The sequence below is a fragment of the Rousettus aegyptiacus genome, unplaced genomic scaffold, assembly GCF_014176215.1.
Source record: "Rousettus aegyptiacus isolate mRouAeg1 unplaced genomic scaffold, mRouAeg1.p scaffold_m13_p_16, whole genome shotgun sequence".
NCBI lineage: Eukaryota > Metazoa > Chordata > Mammalia > Chiroptera > Pteropodidae > Rousettus > Rousettus aegyptiacus.
The window spans coordinates 30,437,590-30,462,605 of NW_023416291.1; the positions used below are offsets into that span (position 1 = coordinate 30,437,590).

General features: G+C 36.1%; 1 protein-coding gene across 2 annotated transcripts; it reads left to right on the plus strand.

The window, feature by feature from the left end:
* The first annotated feature begins 16,685 nt into the window (after positions 1 to 16,685).
* On the plus strand, positions 16,686 to 24,701 carry NPY2R (neuropeptide Y receptor Y2). Of its 2 annotated transcripts, XM_016138652.2 has the most exons (3): positions 16,686 to 16,910; positions 17,370 to 17,467; positions 21,605 to 24,701. In XM_016138652.2, exon 3 carries the CDS (start codon positions 21,630 to 21,632, stop codon positions 22,776 to 22,778), a length of 1,149 nt encoding a protein of 382 aa, XP_015994138.2. In that variant the 5' UTR covers positions 16,686 to 16,910; positions 17,370 to 17,467; positions 21,605 to 21,629; the 3' UTR covers positions 22,779 to 24,701. The 2 variants fall into 2 exon arrangements, with proteins under 2 accessions (XP_015994138.2, XP_015994139.2); XM_016138653.2 differs by lacking the exon at positions 16,686 to 16,910 and having other exon boundaries at positions 17,371 to 17,467; positions 21,608 to 24,701.
* Positions 24,702 to 25,016: the final 315 nt, after the last annotated feature.

The following is a 25,016-nucleotide window of genomic DNA, read 5'->3' on the forward strand; positions in this document are numbered from 1 at the left end:
TGTATTGCCTTGAAAAGTAAAGAGATTCAGTCAAAATATTTATTATTGAATTCTGAGAGATCAGTGAAAATCAGATACATTTGAAATATATTTTATTTTTCAATGTATAATTTAAAGTTTAGTTTACAAATGCATAGTCTTTTAAATTGAGGGCTAAGATGAAAGAAACTAGGCCTCTGCATATATTTCTTAGAAGACAAAAACAGTTTAAACATAAAACCAACAATATTACAAATAAATAATCAAATTCAAATGTCTTTTATCAGTTCTTTTAGTCCCATGCAATTAATTTCTGACCCCTGGATCTTGGGTCAGGCCTCTGCTTTCATGCAGGTGTCTGCTTCTGGACTAGATTCACTCAGAGTAAATCTTATAACAGCTGGTGAGACAGAGTGGTTAATTTTTTGCCATAATCGACAATATTGTGATGGGAAAGAATAAAATCTGCTACTGGGTACGACATAGAGTAGCTCTCTTATAAGAATTTTTTTAAGATTTCCTCTGAGCCTAAGGACATATTAGGGTCAGTGAGGGTATTAAAACAACTCCAAGTTCTTCCAGTCCATCTGTAATCTCTAATAGATTGTATTAGTAGCATTTTACCTGTACGAAATTATCCTTTGATTTAACAACTCTACACATGGAAATCTTACAAATACAGTTGGAGCTAATTAAGACATATATAGCATAACAAAAAGCCTAACCGTTTCTAGATCTTTCCTTTTATAATGTAGATAAATAAATATTTTTATTTTCTATTTTTTTTCTAAATAATCAAGGGCATGATACAGTCAATCTGGAGCACAGAAACTTATTTGGGATGTTCTATAATCTGGGAAGATTTCATAGAAGGTCAAACAAGCAAACGAACAATCTACGATACCTTTTTAAAGGCAGACTAAATGCTCTAAACAAAGTCATCCTACCAGAAAGAAAACTCTGTCCTAGATGCACTAATGTAATATTTGGGAATAAAATGATTGTAAACTAAAACAAACAAACAAACAAACAAACAAAAAAACACCTTCTGAATAAGCTTACCAACCGAATTGACTTTTCCAAGATTTTAACATAATAAGTAATTCTTGCATATCTCAGGTAATATAAATCAAGACAAATAGATGTCATTTCTCTCAAACTTTTTTCAGCTTGCTTGTATGAACCAAGTTTTGCCCCTTATTGTGTGTTCTTTTATATTTTGAGAAAATCTCATATTTTTAGGACAAAACTTTTTTCCTTTGAAAATGACAGAAAATATCTATTTAATACATGACTCCATTTCATACACATATGTTTTTACTGTAGGCCCAATTACCCATAAAAACTATAACATTTAACCAAATTTTTAAACCAGGAAGTATATAATTGGTAATTATTTATCATACATAAGCAATTCATCAGACAAAGAAAGCTCACCCACTAGAGTCATATGCATCATTTTTATACCTCTGACAAATGAAAAGAAGAACAGCATACATTCTTTAACAAGATCCAAAAGTGTAGCCACTCTATAAAATACTAAATTAAGAGTCAAAGTGTTGTGTATTAAAAACCATGCTGTATCATCAAGGTATCAGTATTCTTCTTAAAAAATTATTCAGGAATCAAAGATTATTTATTAACTAAATAATAATAACTAGGTTTAATATTAGTCCAAGGTTGTAACTTAACTAAGGATCTTGGATATCATATTTTAAGTTGGCACATTAAGTAAACATGGTTACTGTTGATATAAAACAATTTGTCAGGCTTATGATTCAATTTAGATTAACACAATTTTACATTATGCATAATCATAAGCATTATGTTAGCTTATTTGATCAGTAAAACAGTATAAGAAATTTAGGAAGTTCAGAGGAACTAGTATCAATTAGTATCAAAACAAACACAAATCTAATAATCACATTAGGGAAAAGCCATATAGCTGTGTTTTAAAATCAAACTTATTATTTAAATAATCTGATTTATCTCAGAATTTACTTTTACTTCATGAGCTTACATTCTTATATAAAATATTTCTTTGCTACCAGTGAAAAGAAAAATTTCTTTAAAAGTCTAGCACATGGAAATATAAAAATTTCAGCATCTTTATTTTCTGCTAATGTAGGAGAATTTGAAATATGAAATTTATATTAATTAGTCTTATTATTCTCTATAAACCAATTACAACAGAGCTCCTTTAATTAGAGCAACTTCAAAATCTAATTAATTAGTACCTAACAAAAGTAGGAAATATATTAAACTCATACAAAAGTCTTTTCTCAGTTGCAGATGTTCAGATACATGACTTGCAGCTTCAGTTCTACGACCTCAGCTATGGCTAGAATGGACACAGAAACACAAAAATTCACTTCTGACCTTGAAAAGATGTTCACCTTTCGACTGGATATGAAATGATTCTTCGATTTGTTTGCACAAATATATAAATAATCACAAAATAAAAAAGTGAATTTTGTGTTACTTATCATGCAACAAAATAGATCCCCATCATTTGGTAGGGATGACTAGAGCATAAAACTAGTTTTCTGGTCACTGTCGTGATTATTGAGGAGTAACATTCACTATGTGCAAACTGAAACTAGAATCTAAAAAAGACAAGAACCAAAAACAAAAAAACAAAGAAAAAAATCAGTAGAAATAACACTCAAAGAATCAGAGTCAGCAAAGGTAAAGTTTGATCACAACTTAAAATAATTTCAGAAGGAGAAAGAGAGTGAGAGACAGAGAGACAGAGGCCTCTTGGTCAGTACAGTGTAATTGGCTTAATTGGCTTCATTTAAGTGAGTTTACTTGGGCATAATGGTGATAATTCCACAATCATTACAAGATAATTTTCAAAACATAAATGTTAAATAAAAAGTGTGATGGAAAAATATAAACAACTTGTGTCAAATATTTTATTTAAATTATTAAATAATTACAGAAACAGTGAAAAGATAAGGTTGGTTCAGAGAGCGTTTGAGGATTTAGTTATTTAGAGTCAATTTGATGAAGGAATATTAACATAAGATTGCTAATTTAGTAACAAAAGTACTTAATGTCTTACAGAAAAATAAGAGATAAGAAATAAGAGATAAAAAATAAAAGATAACCTTTGGGTTGTCTTTAGTACGAAAAAAATTATTTGCAACTCTTCTGGACAAAAATATGCAAGTTAGCATGTAACCTCACTAAGTCTGGGATCCTTAATCATTTGTAAACAGTGAGTTGTACAAAGAACGTTTCCCTAGATCATAAACCTTTGTAAACAATGCCACTGTATATCTTTGAAAAGACATGTTACTCATTTTTTTTGCCATATTTCATAGTTGTAAATACATTTTTTTTAACATATCCCATAGGCACACAACTCCAACAAATCTAAAACTAAATACATTATCATTCTTTCAAAATAGATTTCTTATTTCGGTTAATAGCATCACCATATATTCAATGTCCAGGTTGAAAACTTAATAATAAAATTCTCGTCTCTCTACTCCCCTCATAATAATCACCTGCTTATAGATATTTCTTTTTCAAAGTTTTTGAGATCTGTCCTTGTCATTTTGTGTGTGTGCCCTAAAGTTTCTAAGTCAGTGTTTTCAAACTCAAATGAATATCAGAATCCAGTAGTAAACTGTGGAGCCCTCTATTCTACACATGGCACGATTGCTGAGGAATGCACAGAAGTTGGTCTTCGAGGATCTGGGACACCGTCTTGAATATGAGGTTTGCTCACCGTGTGGTTTGGAAATGGCATTTAAGCTCTCTAGGCCTCAGTTTCCTCAACTATGAGACAGGACGTACGTTTTTAATACATATAGACTCACACTCCTCAAAATTCCGTAGCAGGAACACAGATCGACTTTGACAATCTCTAAAATATTCCTATCTCATTATTACTTGTGATATCTCTTGTTAGCTTTTCCTTATTTATTATCAATATTCTGTTTTCTTATGATCCCTAAGAAAAGAACCATATCTAACTAGTCTCTACTGTATTTTGAATGATATAGTAATATTTTTAGATTAATCTTGAAAAATCTTTAAGTTTAAAAAAATGGGGGAAAAAGAGATATGTACTAAAATCGCTAAGGGCATCTGACAGTGAAAGTAAATAAAATTACTGAGCTTTTCCTCAACAAAAAAAATTACCTATATATATATAACTTTATATATCAAAGGGATATTACATAAATTTTAATAGGGTATTTACGATAAATTAGTCATAACATTTAATAACGTTGCTTGATTTGACTTAGGGTTATTTATGTGTTTATACTATTTAATACCTTTAATAGGTATATAGGAGAAATGAAAATTTTTAGCTGACCCTAAGCCCATGGTTCCCAAACTGTACACCGAGGCACCCAGAGTTACCACAATAAATTCACATGAGTGTTGTGGTATATTTTAAATTTGAGAGGAGAGCAAAACCAATGTTAACATCTGTTAAGATGTTAAGTCATAGGCGCTGATATTGTCCCCAATTTTCCCTGCATTCTGGGATTCAAAACCTCGGATAATGCCCTACTCTTGAGTGTGGACACTATGTGAATTGCTTTAGTCTACTAGAAGAAAGAAAAGGTGACATGAGGGCTCCTCCATGATTATGTTACATGAGATCGTAACATCTCTCTTGCTAGCAGACTCTCCCTCTTTAGCTTCGAGGAAGAAAGCCTCAACGTAGAGCAGTTGTCCTCAACCTTTGTGGCACCAGGGACCAGTGCTCCTAAGAGAATCCAATGCCTGATGGTCCGAGGTGGAGCTGAGATGATGATGCTAGCGCTGGGGAGTGGTTGCAAGTACAGATAAAGCTTTTCTAGCTAGCTCGCCACTCACCTCCTGCTGTGCAGCCCATTTCCTAACAGGCCACAGACCAGTACTGGTCCATGCCCCAGGGATTGGGGAACTCTTTTGTCGAAAGTCCCATGTGACAAGAAAGTCATGTACTCCTCTGGACTAAATTTGTGGACTTCTGATGTTAAACCTATCACATTGCAACTTTTTTTCACACATCGGCTCTTTAACCAGATTTTAAGCCCTTTAGGGCAAAAACTGTAACTTATTTATCCCTTATTGTAGTGACAGGTGAAGTGGGTCCCTGAGTCAGAGAAACATCGACTTTCTTAGCAGTTCAGGAACATCTACTTTCTTCACAGTTTAGAAATATCTAGTTTTCTCAGCAGTGGAGAAGGGTGACTTGTTCTTCTAAGAGCAGAAGAAGGAAGGAAAGGCCTTTTCAGCATTTTCTCAAAGAGAACTGAAATCTGACAAAGGCAATGGTGCGTCTGGGAGTAAGAAAGTAACAGAGAGTAATAAAAAAGAAGAGAGTTCCGAATACTTTGTGTAACTATAAACTAACAGGTTAAAAAGAGGATTGTTGGGAATACTAACTACCTTTTTATAACTCCTAGTACATACAAACATACAAGATGCATTTATTGACATCTGTGTGTAAGAGGCACCGTGTTAGACGTTGATGGTACAGTATGATAAAAAAAAACACAGCCTGCCCTCAGAGTCTCAAGGTCTAGTTGGGAGGATAAGTGTTCATCAAGTAGTAAAATAATTACATAAAGATGTAAAATCAAAAGTGTTAAATTAAAGAGACACAAATGGCTTAACACTTGGCGTGATGAGGGACTGCTTGTCTAAAAAAGTATCTGATGTGTAACTAGAAAATTAATTAAGCAAAGAGATGTATCCCCAAGAATTTACATTAGATAATTTATATCTACAAGTAATTTATGGAAACGAAATGTATTATAACATTAGATCTATATGAGCAATGGAAAGTAAAATATTGCCCAGCAATCTCTGAAGAACATAAAATGCTTGATAACTCAGGTAAAATTCTCTCTCTCTCTATCATTCTCACTTATTCATTTATTTATTCTGTTATTTATTATATATAAGCAGGATTCCCCTAGCTGAGTGCTTGTCAAAAGTAGACATATATTTATATTATTTGGGGAGTTTGATAATTACAGAACACATCTCTCACCCCAAGAGATTCTTTGACTGCAGCATCTGGAATGGAGTCTTGGAATTTGCATTGTTACGAGGGCCCCTGGATGATTTTGATGAAGGGAACCCCAGGAGCGTGGTTTGACAAACATAGCCCTAGTTTACATAATTGTGTCCCACATTTATACGTTTTCACTATGCTTGTTTAGATATAATCTTAGACTTATACCCATGTTACAATATATAATCCACTTAACAGAAGGTAATATTTACATTTTCTGTATGCTTTCCCTGTGACAGGTAAGCTTAATGAAGTAATTGGCATCTCCAAACAAAACAATTTCTTTACCAGATTTCTATGTGCTAGCCATTCAAGAGCAAGATGAATGAATCAGTAAAAGCCTTATTATAGAGATTTTTTAAAAATATTGCCACAAAATAAAAGAAATCAAAAAGATGCTAGAGGATAGAATAGCTAGAAGATTATACAGTTCTATAATATTTGCTCTTAGTTATTAGTCTTGAGAAAATAACTCAGTGATAATAACAAAAATATAGACTAAATCCCAGGAAATGAAATTTTTATTTGTGTGGTCTAGAGATTAAATGATTATATTGAAATAATTATTTCTAAGAATTCAACAAAAAATCCTGAGTACATCACCCATGCATTATGATATGGTTTTCAGAAGTTTAGGAGGTTCTACTGCTGAAATCCCAAAATGGAAACAAAACCAAAATTACAAAGCTTTTACATACTGGCTGGTACATAACATTCTATAGTTAGAACATCTTTTCTCAGCTTGCCTTTTCTGCTAAAATTCTTCTCATTGTAGCTACTGACACCTCAATGCGAATTTCCTTGAGGCTTTCCTGAGAGTAGGTTGTGATGAAAGGAAAGAGAAGAAAAACCACCAAAGAGAAAATTCACATATTTTACCTTTTAAACTTTTAAGTATCATGGATGTGGGAGAGAAAGACGTCTAAGAGATTAGACAAATGCTAATATAATTATCTTGAATGGTAATGGCATAACCATGCTTCAAAGGGACTGAAATTGAGAGAGATTATAGATTGAATTAAGGGGAGTTTAAAATAACCAGAGTGACTGAAAAGTGTCTATAGCCTTTTGAATATGTGATTTTAATTGTCTGGATTTGAGTTTTGAGAAGTAGTTTGAATTGCGAAGAGACATAGGTAACCTTAAAGCATTCTAATATGGACAGAGGAGAGGTGTGTTAGGTACTTAAAGGAAAGAGTCTGAGTTGAGATTGCTAAAGGTGAGCTCAGAATCATATGTGGGCACTTGAGTCCCATCTAGACCTACTGAATCAGAATCTCTCATCTCTCATATTCATAAAGCATCACATGTGATTCTAAGATGGACCTCCTAATTTAGAAGAGCTATTCCGACTCTAGAGTTTGAGGGAAGAATTATGTGGATTCTTAATTTCCTATTCATTTTAAAAGATATCATGAGTTATTTGGATAATGGATTTAGTTTTGCGCTTCACTTTGCCAGAAGCACTGCCCTTAAAGACAACTTATATGGCACATATTATTGTCATTACTGAAAGTAATAAGGTTAATTTTAGAAAATTCAAGAAGAAAGGTGAAGGAGCAAAAGCACATGTAGTTTTCATGGGATAAATATAGTTAGTTAACTTTCAGGTATATTTCCTTCCCGTCAGATTTCATTGTCATGTTTATACTATACATTCGGCTTCATATTTTGCATTTAAAATAAATGTTATTTTATAGTAAACATTTTCCATGGTATCATATTGTTTTCCCAGTAATTATTTTAGTACTGACATAATATTTAAATTATTATTATATTATGTGTAAGTATCATATTTCTAAATAAACCTTAAGTCACATATGGGAGTTTAAATACTACTTATGATTTATTAATTCACAGGTGTAAAGTTCCAGTCAAGCAAGATGAATCACCTCTAGATATCTACTGTATAACGTTTTAGCTATAGTCAACAAGAATGTATTGTATGCTTAAAAATTTAGGAGAATAGATATTGTGTTAAGTGCTCTTACCACAATTAAATATAATTAATTAATTCATACTGTTTATAATTTATGCTATTAAATGTACCCTCTTTATTTTCCTTTATGTGCCTATATGTCCCTCCCTCTCTCCCTCCCTCCCTCCCTTCCTTCCTTGTTGTTCATGTTATAATAAGATGAAGCAGAACAATTCAAAGAACTCTGTAAAATACATATATGTGACACCTGCACATACACACAAAGTTTTACTAAACCCTCTCTCTGTAAGGGAACAAATAGATTCCCAATAGCAACTTTCACTGAAAACATCTTTCTGGGGTAGTCAAATAAGTTAAACTAACATGTTTAACTTAAATCGAATGGTCTCTTTCTACATGAACAAAATGTTACACTCATGTAGACACGGCCTGAGGGTAGAAATTTCATGGTGCCTTCTGGGCCAAAAGATACACCTAACAGTCCCATTCATTTATTAAGTAGTTAGGTCCAAACAACTTTATTAGAATTTATACCCTAAACACTTAATAACCACTAAAAAAAAAAAACAAAAACAAAAACAAAAAAAACCCAATACACATAAATTGAAAAACATGTAGTTAGTACAATTTCATTTTTACATGAACACAGTACTTACTAAGGGGACATATATATGCCCGTAGGGCCCTGCAAAACTTCTCACACCTTGAAATCAATTTAGAAACTGCTACTCTCATTTCCTGTTATTCATTGACTGTTCACATGGTAATTGCTTTTTATCACAGCAGCCACTACAAACTCAGCTTCCCAAAGATAAGACATCATTGAAAGTCATGTAGTGTAATTTAATGTTGAAATTGTGAACTAAATTAAAACTATACTTTCGGCAGTGTCTAACAGATGTTAAGTATTGGTATGGACAGATGTTAAGAACGACTTTGCTCTCCTCTCAAATTTAAAATATACCACAACACTCATGTGAATTTATTGTGGTAACTCTGGGTGCCTCGGTGTACAGTTTGGGAACCATGGGTTTAGGGTCAGCTAAAAATTTTCATTTCTCCTATATACCTATTAAAAGTATTAAATAGTATAAGCACGTAAATAACCCTAAGTCAAATCAAGCAACGTTATTAAATGTTATGACCAATTTATCGTAAATACCTTATTAAAATTTATGTAATATCCCTTTGATATATAAAGTTATATATATATAGGTAATTTTTTTTGTTGAGGAAAAGCTCAGTAATTTTATTTACTTTCACTGTCAGATGCCCTTAGCGATTTTAGTACATATCTCTTTTTCCCCCATTTTTTTAAACTTAAAGATTTTTCAAGATTAATCTAAAAATATTACTATATCATTCAAAATACAGTAGAGACTAGTTAGATATGGTTCTTTTCTTAGGGATCATAAGAAAACAGAACATTGATAATAAATTAAGGAAAAACTAACAAGAGATAATAATGAGATAGGAATATTTTAGAGATTGTCAAAGTCGATCTGTGTTCCTGCTACGGAATTTTGAGGAGTGTGAGTCTGTATGTATTAAAAACGTACGTCCTGTCTCATAGTTGAGGAAACTGAGGCCTAGAGAGCTTAAATGCCATTTCCAAACCACACGGTGAGCAAACCTCATATTCAAGACGGTGTCCCAGATCCTCGAAGACCAACTTCTCGTGCATTCCTCAGCAATCATGCCATTGTAGAATAGAGCGCTCCACAGTTTACTACTGGATGAAGTAGTGTTGGGAATGTGGTAGTTAAATACTGGAATGGGCTATGAGACAACATTATGCTGTCTTACTATCTGGGGTTTTTAGGAACACGTTTAAGTACTGTCCACCTTAAGTAAACCATTAGGGGGAAGCCTGCTTAAACCTATGGCCAGAGGTAAGAATGTCCTCCTGCTGTGGCTCTCCCTCTTTACAGAGTTGTTTGTCTGGGCTGATCCCTGTGCTTATCTAAGTGAGACCTTGCAAGCGCCCCTTCTATTTTCATCGTGTATTTTTGCCTTGGGGATTCCACTGGCAGAAAAGCCATTAAATTTCGCAGTCTCCGGCTCTGATAATTTCATCAATGGCAAGCCAAAGAAGAAAAAAATCATTGTGGAATTTCTGACGCTGTTGTTGTTTCCCCCCCCAAAATCTCTCTTTAATGGATGTATTAAACAAACACACACATCACAAAAAAAAAAACAAAAAAACAAAAAAACAAAAAAACAAAAAAACAAAAAACACACACACACAAACATCCAAAATGCAGTATTGGCAAAGGGATGTATGATGACATTTCTTTTAGGCCTTCAATTTCTTTCCCCCATGTATACCCTATCAGAGGTGGAGTGGACTTCTCTTATTCCTTTGTTTATTGGCTCACCTTAGACCTTGTTTGAGCAAAAGAATGTAGCAGAAGAGATGTTTGGGACTTGGGAGGTTTGGTAGTAAGAAGCCTTGTGGTTTCCGCTGGGGTGTCTGAGAACACTCTTTTTCAGAAAGGCTCTATCCAGGGGAAACTGAAAGCCATTCAAAAAGTCTGAGTACTCTAAGATTATTACGTGTGAAGAGACCATCCTCCAGCTACTGTGGCAAGCCGGCCTAGGATCCAGACATGTGAGTTAAGGTACCACCTTAGAGGAGAATCTTACAACCTCACCTCTTCTCTTGATGCCACATGAATCAGAGATGAATCCCCTAAGTAAATCTGAATTTCTAGCCCACAATGAACAGCATGAAATAACTGTTTTATGCCACTAAGTTTTGGGATGGTTCGGCAGGCAGCAATAAAAAAGCAGAGTAGGATAATCACATGCTTTTTCAATGCCAAATTGGAGCACTATCTAATGAGCATAAAGATCAGTTGACTTCCCAGGCGAAGGTAACTTATTTAATTTGACTTATTTATTATGCTTTCTTTTTATTTATTTACTTTTACTATTTTTTATTTAATTACAGTTGTCATACAATATTATATTTTCAGATATTCAACACAGTGATTAGATATTTATATAACTTACGAAGTGATCACCCTGATACATTCAGTACCCACCTGACATCATACATAGTTATGACAATACTATTGACTATATTCCCCATGCTATACTCTACATCTTCATCCCCACGACTTATTTACTATTGATTAGAGCCCAGTCTTTATAAAGTTTGATGCTAAGTCACAGAAAAATAAGTTTGATTTTTGCCCAACAGAGACAGAAATGAATATTATCTGGAAAATATAAGTTCCTAAGTTATGATTTTATTACATGGCAGGCTATCAATCAGTTTTATAACCAAGGTATTAGTTCTATGCAGAACTCTTTCTTACATTGACTATATATGCATCCACCTTTGGGATCCTACTTGAACCAGCTTTGTGCTTGTCCCCTTATTAATCAATTAAATAAATCTTCCACATATACTCACTATATATTTTGTTTGAAAATATTTTAACTTTGTAAATGTTACTTTGACATATGCAAATGATTTTTCTGTAAATGATTGTTTTCCCCCAGTGGATTCTACATACCTCAATATCCCACATCCCAGTTAATTTAATGTAAGAAAATATTTCCAGCAGAAAATGGTATCCTAGTGCTGAGTAAAGCCAAGAATGACTTCTAGCTAGGTTTTCATCTGGTCGAGCTAGCTCCCCCACAAAGAATTTTCCTGATTCTCTCCCCAAAACAACACTCATTAAAAAACTGATCATTCTTCCCTTGTGGGCCCAAATCTATTATGTCAGAGTCTACCAGAAATCCTAATCTGTTTATGGTACTTTTTAAATTTAAAAGTCTATGTATGCTTAATGGACTAGAGATAATCAATCACTGGCAGTTCTGTGTGTAATTTGTCTTTATATGGACACTGTCTAGCATAGTGCCTATAACAAATGAGGCATTCAATAAAGATTTGTTGATAGGAGTTGTAATTAAATGTTTGTATAGATTTTATATAATTATTTTTTTTTACAACAAAGAGTAGTGAGTCCCGAATTATATCCTATGTGCATTATTCCTTCCGTATTCTAAAATTTTTACTTTAATTAAGCCATTTCAAGATCTCCAAAATGATATGTGAAAGTTATGTATAAACCTTGGACTTTGTTTCTCTCAAGACATAGCAATAGTAATTTAGTATGAGAGAGAGCTTTGATTTTGCTTGTACTTTTTTGAGAAAAATTAAAAATTAAATTTGTTTTGAGCATATGATTTAAAAACTGTATATCAATTATGTCTCTATAAGCTACAAGAATAAACACTTATTAAATAAAATTGAAATTTCCAAAAGGGTACATGTTTCCTCTTTAGCCATGGGCCTTCTGTGCATGTTTCAGATAATCAAATGAAAATTTGCATTGATTAAATCTGTATTCCAAATAAAAAAATGTCCTTCCTTTGTTCTACATTAAAATTTGAACTGTGCATCATTTGCATTTAAATATCCTTTCAGATTTGGATCCTACCAGTCTCAATACCCATTTGTATGATCTCTGAAAGATAAAAATCTCAGCAAAATGTTGCATATGTTGCTTACAATCCTGCTTAATTACTTTGAATATGTAATTAAAAATTCAAAACAAAAATAAAACCTCCAGATCCATAGCAAATGATATTTATGCCCAATTTAGGATTCAGCATTCATCTAACTGTGAATGACTGGTAGCTGCTCTTGAATGAGACACCTCGTCATCACATATTGTACACAAAAATTTTAAGAAAATCTAGTCTATCAGCTTGTGAAATTCACTATTTGTTGACTATCTCTTGGTCATCCACACATTTGCTGGTCCACTTGTTACAAATGAACCAAGTTTGTAATGAAGTAGAAGGAAGTAGAAGTATTAACTTTTCATCAAAACAGGCATTTAATTGAGTTTTTTTCTTTTTTCTTTTTTAAGGGGACATTATAAAAGTTATAAAACACTTTAAGGTCCATTCACATAAACTGGTCTCTTTTTATATGTCTACTTGATACAACCTCTATCATATCTGTTCAGATATTAACTTAAGTCCCATCGTGTCTTCTCTTGCCTGAAAAGAAAGGTAAGCACAGAGCCAATGAAATCTACAATTATTGAGAATCAATATTACAACCAAATGGCCATTAGAATATTTAACTTCCATAATTTTTATTGCAAAGAAATCTTATAGAAACTAAAAAGAATTTCTGTAAGTAGGACTTAATACGCCCAAGGATAAATAATAACGAAATTTACTGAACATTTAAATAAAACAAGACAGAATCAGTTTCAGATATATTAAACACTATAACTATTAAGCTAGTTTGATTAATATTTCCTAACTAAGGACTTGTTTGTAGGTTTCGTTTGTTTCATCTAAGAAGTTAAGCTATTTATTAACTTCATTGCTCTTTTCTTATTAGTGGGGGCTAAAGAATTCCTCTGCTAAGCCTTACTGCCCTCTCTCTTTTGGTCCTATACTCTTCCTCCTTGAGAGATCTTCCTCAGGGTGGTGGTACCTTAGTCTATGGAGATTGCATCTTTCTTGTTCTGTCTGTGATTTAAATTAGATTGCTCTGGCTTGAAGGTTATTTGATAATCTCTCAGGAAACCCTGACATTAAGGTGAGAAGAAAATTACTTTTCTGATAGAATGAAACCAGGAGAACATTGCCCCCAAGAATCAACATATACTTATTCTTTTTAGTGAGTTTTTTTAAAAAGGAAATTTTAAAGTCTGTCTCCCAGATGCACTAGCCACATTTCAAGTGTTGAATAGCCACATGGGGCTAGTGGCTCCCTTATTGGACAGTGCGCATATAGAACATGTCCATCACTGCAGAAAGTTCTACTGGGCAGCTTTGTTTTAGATAATGTATATATTTTTGCTCTTATTTGTTTTCTCTAACTTTTATAATGCTTATAAATTACTTTTATAATCAAAATAACAATGAGATTATTTACATCTTAAGGGGAAACTTCCTCATTCTCAAAATGAATCTAGAAAAAATGATATCCACATCATGATGTACTTTATCTAAAAAATAGGCATCGTAAATGGTGTTCTAAACTGACGTTATCTAACTTTTTTCTTTTTTTCATGAAGAGCTTTTCTGAAATTTCTTCATTCTAACTATCTAAAATATTGAGTTGTTCTGTTATTCATCAGGTCCTCTACTTCAGAGTCTCATTGAGAAAACATGTATTTAACCAGAAGTAGAGAAGAAAATTGTCGGTTAATCTTTGGCTGTATTTCTTTTATATTTGTATGCACTGAGGAATGGTCCATGGGGTAGGGTAGGGAAAATAGTAGTAGAGTCATGTTTGAGATATTTTAAGAGGTTTGTCAAACATCATATCCTAATATCAGAGGTTACAATGTTGGAGATCCACAGGGCCAGACTGCGCATATCCATCTATGCATCTATTTATCTATTTGGGTCTGCACAGATCTGGCCCACCTGGAGGTTTGACTTTTAAAAAATCAATTTCATTTAAGATTTGGGAGATTTTTAAGAATATGGTTTTTTGCTTCTTTTAAAATATCAGGTCTGATAACACTAGATCTAAAGTTTTACAGGGCAGCTCAGTGGAATCTGAGAAGCAGCCTCTTTCTTCAGAAAAGGCATGTGCATTTTTGCTACCTGAGATGTTGAAACCCCCACCATTCCCTATGTCTCTCATACACCAGCCTAACCTGCTGGCATATTTATGTAATTGGCCCCAATCAGGTAGGCATCTGAGTTTTAATTTGCTCCCTATTTGAAGAGCAGTCAGCACATTTTCTGGTTAGATGTAGAAGTGCCTGAGGAACTAAATGATTTGACACCAGAGAAATCAAGCAACAATAATCCTGTCCTATCTCAATTTGGATTAATCAGTATTTCACTACCACTCCTACAAACTTCTATCAGTGTCTTAATAAAGTTTTTTGGCGTCCATCAGAGTGTCAGTGTTACGATAGCACACAGCATATGCAATTGACATATATCGTTAGACCTTAATACACACAAATATCATGAGTTAATTGTCAAAACTATCCTCCATAATATGATACACAATAAGGCAATTTGAATTTCAACCAATCAATTTCTCATCCAATTCTGTTCTTTATTGGAAGACATTAGTCAAAGAGGTCGTTTAATCTTATTAGGGTTGCTGAGCAGATGTGGAACTCTGGATTTTCTAAGATACATATATGTTAAGGGAGTGAGACGAGAGAGGTAAATATTTGTGTATGACTGCTAAGATGCTTTTGGAAGTCAGAAACGCTTTGTGCAATCACTGTTAGGGAAATCAGTTAAATCTTCCAAAGCAATTACGCTGAAGAACAGCACTCATCTGTTTTCCGGTTTATTTGTTTTTGTGGTGATTGTTTCAGGCCACTCCTACTTTCTACAGTTACAGCTCCTTGGTACATAGTTCATTCTTCAATGGTGCAAATATAAGAACCTGTTGCATAAAACACATGTGTGAGCAGGGGATATTTCCCCAAGGTAAAAAATATCCGCAAAAATATTTTAAGTGGAACTGTGTAGAACATCTTGGATAGTTCTTGTTCTGTTTACTTTTGTCTCTTGGTAATTGAAAAACCCAAGCTGCTTTGTTTTATAAGGAATTTCTGTGCTTCTATGGGCCATAATTCTACTTAGCCAAAGATCAATTTCAAAATAGGTTGTGTAAAGATGCCTTACAAATGCAACATTATCAGGGTGTGGGCGAACCCTCATGATTGAAAACCCAATCCTCTTGAGGGAAGGCCTTAACCAATATATTGCAGAGAGTATTTTTTTTTTCTCTTGTAGTTTAACCTTTTTAAAAAATATTTCAGAGAAATTCCAAGTGAACAAGTATGATTAACCTTATTTCGGAAATGAAGTCTAATGCATTAGAGGGAAAGTAATGTGTACAAAACCACAACAGGGAACAGTTAAGAAAGAAGTTTCCGTTTAGACTTTTGTTTTCCTTACTTAATAGGGTCTGCTGTCCCCTCTACAAATGAACAAGAGAAAGACTGACTGTAAACTTCTGGAAGGAATAACTCAGAATAAAGAGTTTCTGGAAGGAATCCTGAGGAAACAGACCCCGCAGCTATGTGAACTGACTCCACAATCCTGTTTCGCTCTGATCCACTAACAGCCTGGCGGGATCCGGATGTCAGCAGAGGGCTTCGCCGCTAGGAGACAGGCGGATTCCAGAGACATGCGCTCGTCGTGGCATTAGTGCCGTGGGAAATCACCAAGAGGAAGGATCGGGAATTCAGCTAACTGGAAAAGCACACGTTTGGGTTTAATCGAGACTCGTTCTTTCCCTCTTCCTATTCTAGTTTTTGCCTGGAGCCAGGGCGCACACCACACCCGCTGCCGGCTTTTGAATCTGAATCCGCGCTGCCCAACTTGCAAACTCTCAGCAGACACCTATTAAAGGAACTGCAGATCGTGGGCAACAAGGATTTGAACTCGCTTTACCTTCCTGCGGGAGCGCAGCGACCGCCCACTTAGACTTGCACCAGCTCCCTGCGCTCCAGCCCTGCACCAGGGTGCCCAGGGTTTATCCTCCGTGCAATTGTGCGCTCTTTGGCGTGGTTCTGTGCGGGTCCAGCTCCCCACCTTTGTCCTATAGGAGAGAGAGAGAGAGAGAGAGAGAGAGAGAGAGAGAGAGAGAGAGAGAGAGAGAGAGAGAGAGAGAGAGAGAAAGAGAAATCAACTTCTGCCTTCCAAGTCCGCCTCCTGCCAGCTGGAGGTCCCCTCCTGGCTGCCGCGCCGGTGACCGCAGCCCCTCGCCCGCAGCTGGGTCTGTCCGCCCGCCTTCGCCCTGACCCTCTCCTTTCCCGGGCGGATTTTGGTGAACCCGGGCCCGCGTCCGGGAGTCCCTCTTCTCGGAGTCATCTCTCAAGGAACAGAGGAGCCGAGAGAAAAGCAAGGGGGTCGTGGAAGGGAAAAACGATCGAAGCGGTGCAAACGTTTCCCCAGAGTGTCAAACTTGAGGGTCGCCTGGGGGTGAGGGTAAGAGTAGCAGTTGCAGGTGGTGGCGGGGACCCGCGAGGGGGCGCCGCGCTGGGCAGGGTCCGGTTGCACGGCTCGCAAGCCCAGGAGGCAGAGGAGAGACCGTGGTCCCTGACCCCTGCTCCCTCGCCACGCAAACTTCCCTGCCAGCTCACTTCCTTATGGGACCATAGCCCCCCCCTCCCCAACTCCAATCTCCGCGCCCGTTTATTTTTTGAGGGGAAGGGTTCACCTCCCCTCCATTCTTCCCACCACCCCCTTTGCAGCCTCCCATCCTCACCCACTCACCCTGGCTGCTCTGCGGGGGGCCTGAGCAGGCTTGGCGGCGGAGGTCTGCGGCGGAGCTTCGCGGGGGCCGGGACTGTGGGGCGACGCCGCGCGCTGGGGCTGCTCTCCCGCGCGGAGAGGGCTGCACCTTCCGAGCTGACGGAATTGGACTTGCCTTTGAGGACCTCGCAGTGCCTTCTCTGGATCTGCTGGCTAAATAATCGTCGTTCTGACCGGCTGCACACGTCTCTGCGCATCTCAGCGGAAACGCGAGGGCCAAGGCAGTAAGTGTAAGTCCGAACTGATTTACCTTCTGGGAACCACACAAGAATGTGTCAGGCCCTTTGAAGAGGGCATGGGGGAGGGAAGGTTCTTGCGAATGTAGGAACTTTCCCCCCCTCATTTAGGGGTTTAGGGGTGGTGATATCATCCCTATTTTTTACTTTCGCTAGAATTTTCTTTTTTCTACTGAAGATTCTTAACTATTTCTTTGGCTCTTCTTAGAACGAGGTCATTATTTTTCCAGAAAAGTAAGCTGTTATTGTTTCTGCCTCTTTAAAAATCGAGTCGCTGTCTAAAGCAGAAGGTCATATTGGATTCTCGCAAGCTGTTCAAGAATAGACACATTTATTTAGGCATTCACTGGGTTTCCACCAGAGGGGCTCACCCGCTGGTAAGAGCATATGGTGGATGAGAAGGAGGCAAAAGTAAACTCTTTAAGACTTTTTTTTCCAATAAGGACACATCATTTAAAATTGGTGACATGAAATAAACAATGCTTTTTCCAGAGGAAGATCACAAATTCAAATACATGGAAGAAAGACATTCCCAAACTCTTTGGTGAATATTTTCAACTTTCTGCTCGTTTCACAAACAGCTATGTCTTGTATGTAGTATTCTTGAACTTCGTTTCCCCACTTCCCAGGACTAAGAAGTGTAAGGTGTGTGGCATTATTTATGGGATTTTTCCCTGGGAAAATTCCTGGAAGTTTTTTGTAATTGACAAGATGTTAAGTTTTACTAAGGCTGACCTGTGACAATAACAGTACTGTTGTAAAAATTTCCACAAATTTAAATATATAGTTAAGACATAAACAGGCTTCCCACTGAAATAATTTGAAGTTCTTTGGGGGTGGAGGGACTCTGAAGCCATTTTTATATTCTACAATGAAATATTTCTGTAACAGAATCTCTAAAGATTCATTTATTTAAGGAAAACTGTGGCTGTGTATTTAAAATATACAGCCACAGTTTTCCTTAAATTTCTTGAACAATGTGATCCCCTTGTTTTCCTTATTTCAAAGAAAGAGTTTTTCCCTTGTCAACTTATCTTTTAATTTTTGTGATCCTGAGTTTTTAACCTAGCAACTCCTTCTGTGTACTCTCTTTTCCTCTTCTACTTTTCCAGAATTGCAATCGTAAAATAATACACTTCTCTGGGTAATCTCTGACCTGGCTGAAGGCCAGTAGTATGCTTGAGAACAGATATTAGTGCACATATGCTAATAGCCTGTAGATCAATAACCATCTCTTCAAAGAAATTTTAAAAATAGGAGCTTCGAAATAAAAAAATTGGGATTGAAAAGAAAAAGAAGTTAATAAATCAAATATATTCCTAATATTCCTCTATCTCAAGCTTAACCTCAATTTAGTTTACTGCAAGCTTCTAACTCAGACCTCTTGGAGTCTTGTTAATTTTATTAATGACTATCAGGACTGACTAATTATGCTCTGTAAAATCTCTTTCTTAGTCTAAGGGAAATGGTACAGCCTATCAAATATACACTCCAAGATCTGAAACATTAGTTTCCATTTTCTCTAATTATTAAAGAGCAGAGTCAAATGAACGAGAGAACCTGGGCTTTTTGGAAAATTCTATTTGAAATTTATGCAGATAGAACTTGAATATATTAGTAAAGCAAATATGTGACTACATGAAAATCTTTCTGTGATAAGACTCCTGTTAAGGTTGTGTGTGTGTGTGTGTGTGTGTGTGCGCGCGCACGCGCGCGTGCACGTGTGCGCACGCGTGCTTGCATGCTAAGCCTTTGAGATAGAAAGTTTCCTTATGGGTTTACTGACTGACGAATTTTAGTCAGTCTAATCAGAGATTGATTTAAGAGGGATCTTGGGACAACTTTCTTGTAGAGGTGGATAAGGACAAGAAAATCACTAGGATGACATATCACAACAAGGAATTCTGTATAGGCAATTATCTTCAGTAAAGGAAAGAATCAAAGTTAATATTTTGCTGACCTCAATTATTCAGTAAAATTGTATTTTCCTTTAGCTTCTTATTTGTTTTGACAAATTATTGAGCATCTTTAATGTGTTAGATTGCATGCTAAAGTTAAACAATGGATTGAAAAGATCCAGTTTCTGTCCTCAAAGAGATTGCTGTGGCAGGGTGGCTGAAGGAAAACAATGGCAATGTGGCATGTGGTATTTCATCGTTAAAAGTGAACACAGGTTGTTGGGGGAACTGAGAGGCTTCCCAGTGCAGAGCGGGGAGGGCAGAGAGGCGTGAGAAAGGCTGATGTGTTGCTGGAATTGAAAATAGTGTAGTGTGACAAGGCATAAGATATATATTAGAATGTCAGGGGAAATAAAATCAAAGGGGTAGGCAGGGATGAGTCCAAGAAAAGTTTTGAACATCATACAGTGGAGTTGGGATTTTCTTCATATGTCAGCGTTATCAACTTGTACCTGTAGAACCTTTAGTGGAAGAGCAAATCAATGAAAGCAGCAGATCATGCAAAACAGAAGCTATTCAAGAATGTAAAAGAGAAAGAATTAACTGTAGAGAATTGGTTACACAAGTAACCAAGTAACTTGGAAGCCAAACAGGGGATGTTGAGGGCACCCAAAGATTAGTAAGCGCAAGAAGTCATTACTACTGCCAGCTAGAGAGCACAGGGAGGAGGCAGTGTGACCGAAGCCCAGGAACCAGTGGAAACAGAATCACTGTGGGCAGCCCTTTGAGAACCAGAGCCCTAGAGGCACTGCTGAGGCTCTGCCCAGAGAAGAAAGGGAGTGAGAAGAATACAATGACTTCTGCCTTCCTTCTGCTCTCTAATTACCTGCCAGTGTCTTCCATTAGCCAAACCTGGCCAGCATCCTGAAGACTCAGAAGCCTGAAAATATAGTCTGCAAGAGTTGGTTTTTGAATGCTTGGTGAATGAAAGGATGAAACCATTCCTGGCATTTAGAAGATGCTCAATTGTAATTAGTAAGTGAATGAATCAGTGAATGGACAAAAAAAAAAAAAAAAAAAAAAAAAGAAAAAAGAAAGAAAAACAAGAGAGAGAGAGAGAAAGCAGGAGAAGAGTTAGAAGATGATCAGAGTAAGAGATCAAGGACAGAACTAATGTAGTAGAAATGATAAGAGGACCATTGGGAGAGATATGTGAGAGGTCAGTCTGAGGGTTTTCTCTAATGTGGAGTTCAAGGAGATGAAAAAGCCTGGAATAGGTACCTGCTTTGTAAGTTTACTCAGCTTAATCAATGAGGAGAGCATTGACTGAAGTTGGGCACACAGAAGAAAAGTCTGGGGTTGGTGGGGGGGAAGTATGATTAGGGATGAAAAGTGTTAAAACTTTTAACTAAGTTTAAATATTTAACTAAATATTAAATTTAGGGGTTGGAGAGAGAAGTAGTTCAGATTTGGACATATTTTTCATATCGTTCCTGCGTAGGATTCAGCAGTATATTAGTTAGGAAGTTTATTTTAGATCATCAAAAAAGAGACTATTTTACACATGCTACCTATTTTTAATACTAACCCTTACGCTAGAAAAATTGGCTGCTCAGTTTATCCTAAATATTTTATGTTCCCAAAGTCCAGGCACCAGGCAGAGTTTTAACATGTCTCTCTTTTTTTTTGGTACAATTTGTTGCTATATTTATAAATTTAAAACAGTCAATATTTGAAGTAAACTTTCTTTATCTACCTTAAAATTAATTAGATAAATTTATAGCAATTACAAAATTAATTGATAAAGTTTCTAATATTCATCACACTTAAAATAGATTAATTTGGTAGCATTCACTTTGGAATTACATGTACACTATAGGTACTACATTTTACCATTGTAATATGTTTCAAGGACCTGATTTAATTAATCCATATTTAGAATTATAATGTCTAAATAAAGTTACATAGAATAGACTTATTAAAGGGCCTGCTTTATTGAAATGGTATATTGTGTGCAATTTGAGAGATCAGAGGACAGATATTTTGAGCCCCAACCCAAATGAAACCAATTTATTTGTGATATTTTCTTGTCTCTCCCTTGTGTTTTCCTTGTTCTGTATTTGTTCTTTTTTCCCCTCCTCTCCTCTCCTCTCCCCTCCCCTCCTCTCCTCTCCTTACTTCTCCTCTCCTCTCCTCTTTTCTTCTCTCCTCTCCTCTTATTTTCTTTCTTCAGTAGATTCTTTTGTTCGTTGCTGAAAATGGGCCCACTAGATGCAGAGGCTGATGAGAACCAGACAGTGGAAGAAATGAAAGTGGAGCAGTATGGCTCAGGGCAAACCACTCCTAGAGGTGAGCTGGCCCCGGATCCTGAACCAGAGCTTATAGACAGCACCAAGTTGATCGAGGTACAGATTGTCCTCATATTGGCCTATTGCTCTATCATCTTGCTTGGGGTGATTGGCAACTCCTTGGTGATCCATGTGGTGATCAAATTCAAGAGCATGCGCACAGTAACCAACTTTTTCATTGCCAATCTGGCTGTGGCAGATCTTCTGGTGAACACATTGTGCTTGCCATTCACTCTTACCTACACCTTAATGGGGGAGTGGAAAATGGGTCCTGTCTTATGCCACCTAGTACCCTATGCCCAGGGCCTGGCAGTACAAGTGTCCACAATCACTTTGACAGTAATTGCCCTGGACCGACATCGTTGTATCGTCTACCACCTGGAGAGCAAGATCTCTAAGCAAATCAGCTTCCTGATTATTGGTTTGGCCTGGGGCATCAGTGCCCTGCTAGCAAGCCCCTTGGCCATCTTCCGTGAATATTCACTCATTGAGATTATTCCTGACTTTGCAATTGTGGCCTGTACAGAGAAGTGGCCTGGCGAGGAGAAGAGCATGTATGGCACTGTCTACAGTCTTTCCTCTTTGTTAATCCTGTATGTCTTACCTCTGGGTATCATATCTTTTTCCTACATGCGAATCTGGAATAAACTTAAGAACCATGTTAGCCCTGGAGCTGCTAATGATCACTACCATCAGCGAAGGCAAAAGACCACCAAAATGTTGGTGTGCGTGGTGGTGGTGTTTGCTGTCAGCTGGTTGCCTCTCCATGCCTTCCAACTTGCTGTTGACATTGATAACCAGGTCCTGGACCTGAAAGAGTACAAACTCATCTTCACCGTGTTCCACATCATCGCCATGTGCTCCACCTTTGCCAACCCCCTTCTCTATGGCTGGATGAACAGCAACTACAGAAAAGCTTTCCTCTCAGCCTTCCGCTGTGAGCAGAGGTTGGATGCCATTCACTCTGAGGTGTCTGTGACATTCAAGGCAAAAAAGAACCTGGAAGTCAAAAAGAACAATGGACCCAATGACCCTTTCACAGAGGCTACCAACGTCTAAGGAAGCTCTGGGGTGAAAATTTATGGATGAATTCTGACCAGAGCTACAAATCCAGTTGAGGAGGGCTCCCAGGTGCATCCTGATTTCCCATTTTAAGGAAGGAAAAGAGCATCCTAATGGAAGCATCTGCGAAGTAATTCGTGGAAATCCGGTTGGCAGAGCCTAGGTAAAAGCATGCATAATCAAAGATAAGGCAACAAAACAGATAACTTACAGTTGCTTGGATGGTAAGTTGGATAAGTAAAAGCAGAGAGAAACGCTTGTGCCTCTCCTAGAGAGAAGGAAACCTGAATGAAGAACTGGCATTATCGGCATCACTAAAAGGTGGTCGGTGAATAAGTTGACTTTCAAATTACATTGGGTAGTAGATTGAGGATGATGTGTAATTCACTGTTCCCCACTCATCTGATGAAAAGATGACTAAACACCAATTTCTCTAGGGAGCCATAGGCTCTCCTTCATTGTGTTTTGGTTTTTTAATGAAATTTCCTGTAAACTAAATCTATCAGAGAATGCTGCAGGTAAATGTTATCAACTATGTGAATGCCTTCAAGGAAATAAACTGAAATTTGCTATATAATTTGCATTTTGGCAAATGATGAGGGAAATCCTTAATATTCAGTTAGCCAGTTGTTCTTAAAACCAAATGCATGTTTAGTGAATTTTTTTTTTTAACTAGGAATCAAAAATTGAAATGCTCAGAATTACAGAAATGTAAATCATCATTTAACTTCTCATTTCAAATCGTTCCTGTTTTATATAGATGCTGTTTAGATAATAAGCATACAACATAATATATTTTAGTCATTTAATTAATTAATATTAATTATCGTAACTTTTTGAACATATTCCTATGTTGGCGCTGAGTTTATCTTCACTAAAAATTAAATGAGATTGGAAAATAATTTTTGTGGAATTTCGTAACACTTTGTTTTTGTTGTAAGTAGTTTTTGCACAGGTACATAGCTCTACTGAATACTGTAATGATTTTTTTGGAGGAGGAAATTCATCTTTAATGGACTCAGTTATGATTAATAAAACAGCATAGTTTCATCTGGTAAGAAGTGTTAAAAACATTGGATTCATACTACCTTGCAAATGTTCTATTTCCACCAATTTCAACATAAATTATGTTCTTCTCAAAATTATTAGCTGCATTATTTGGATAACTTATGAAAATACTCATAATAAAATTATGCCTATAAATAGTGGGACATAGATACTACAGTATTTTTTATTTAATAATTTTATGAATATAATTTATATTTAAATAATACCCAACCAAGATGCTTAAACCCTATTGTGTTCATGAAAGATAATTAAGATGTTAAAATAAGTATACTTCTTCAGATACTGTTAAGGAAGTTTCATGGCAATCATATTTTTGTAAGTATGACTGAATTTGTGAATAAATTCCTTAAATTTTAAGTAAATTCAACATGAATATTACATTTAGTTACAAACATTAACTTTTTGAATGGGAGAGTTTCACTTTAAAGATATATTTAAAATTTATACTATAGCTCTTATTGAGATACTTTCATGTTAGAAATGAAAGACCGGTCTTGAAGTGGACAGCACTTTTGGAATACAGAAAAGGAATGAAACCAATAGAATTTAGAGTAGGTGGAAGACTGATTAAGAAGCATCCAAAAATACTGTATGTCTGTAAATATCATATAATTGAATAATTGATTTTTCTGTTGTACTTGATGTAACTGTCCAAGAAGTGTTTTGTCCTTTATATAGCAATTACTTTGTGTAAGATGCTAATAGAAAATTGTGGTTAAAGTTTTTTAATTTTTTTTCTCTTAGAGAATTCTTATACTACAGGAAATATGTGTGCTACTGTATTATCTGTTATAGTAGTAAATCATTAGAATTTAATTAATGACCCAATTAATATATATGATCTAATTGATTCTGTCCACTCTAAATATCTTTTTACACAGTGATTTTAGCTGTTAAAATAAAAAGAATTGGGGAAACTAGAAAAATTGTGTGATATTTTCTATGAGTACCTGTTCAAGACAAGACAGTAAGACTCTGACACAACTAAAAAAAAGGCTTCTCAACAGTTAATCTATCTTTCTTTCCATTCGGTAAATGAACCTGAGTCAATGAATCCATTCCTATGGCTGCAATTATAGTCCATATTCTGACAATGCCTGAATCTTTATTCTCAGACCAGACCTTTCACATGGACTTCATATCTGTATCAGCCAACTTGACATGTGC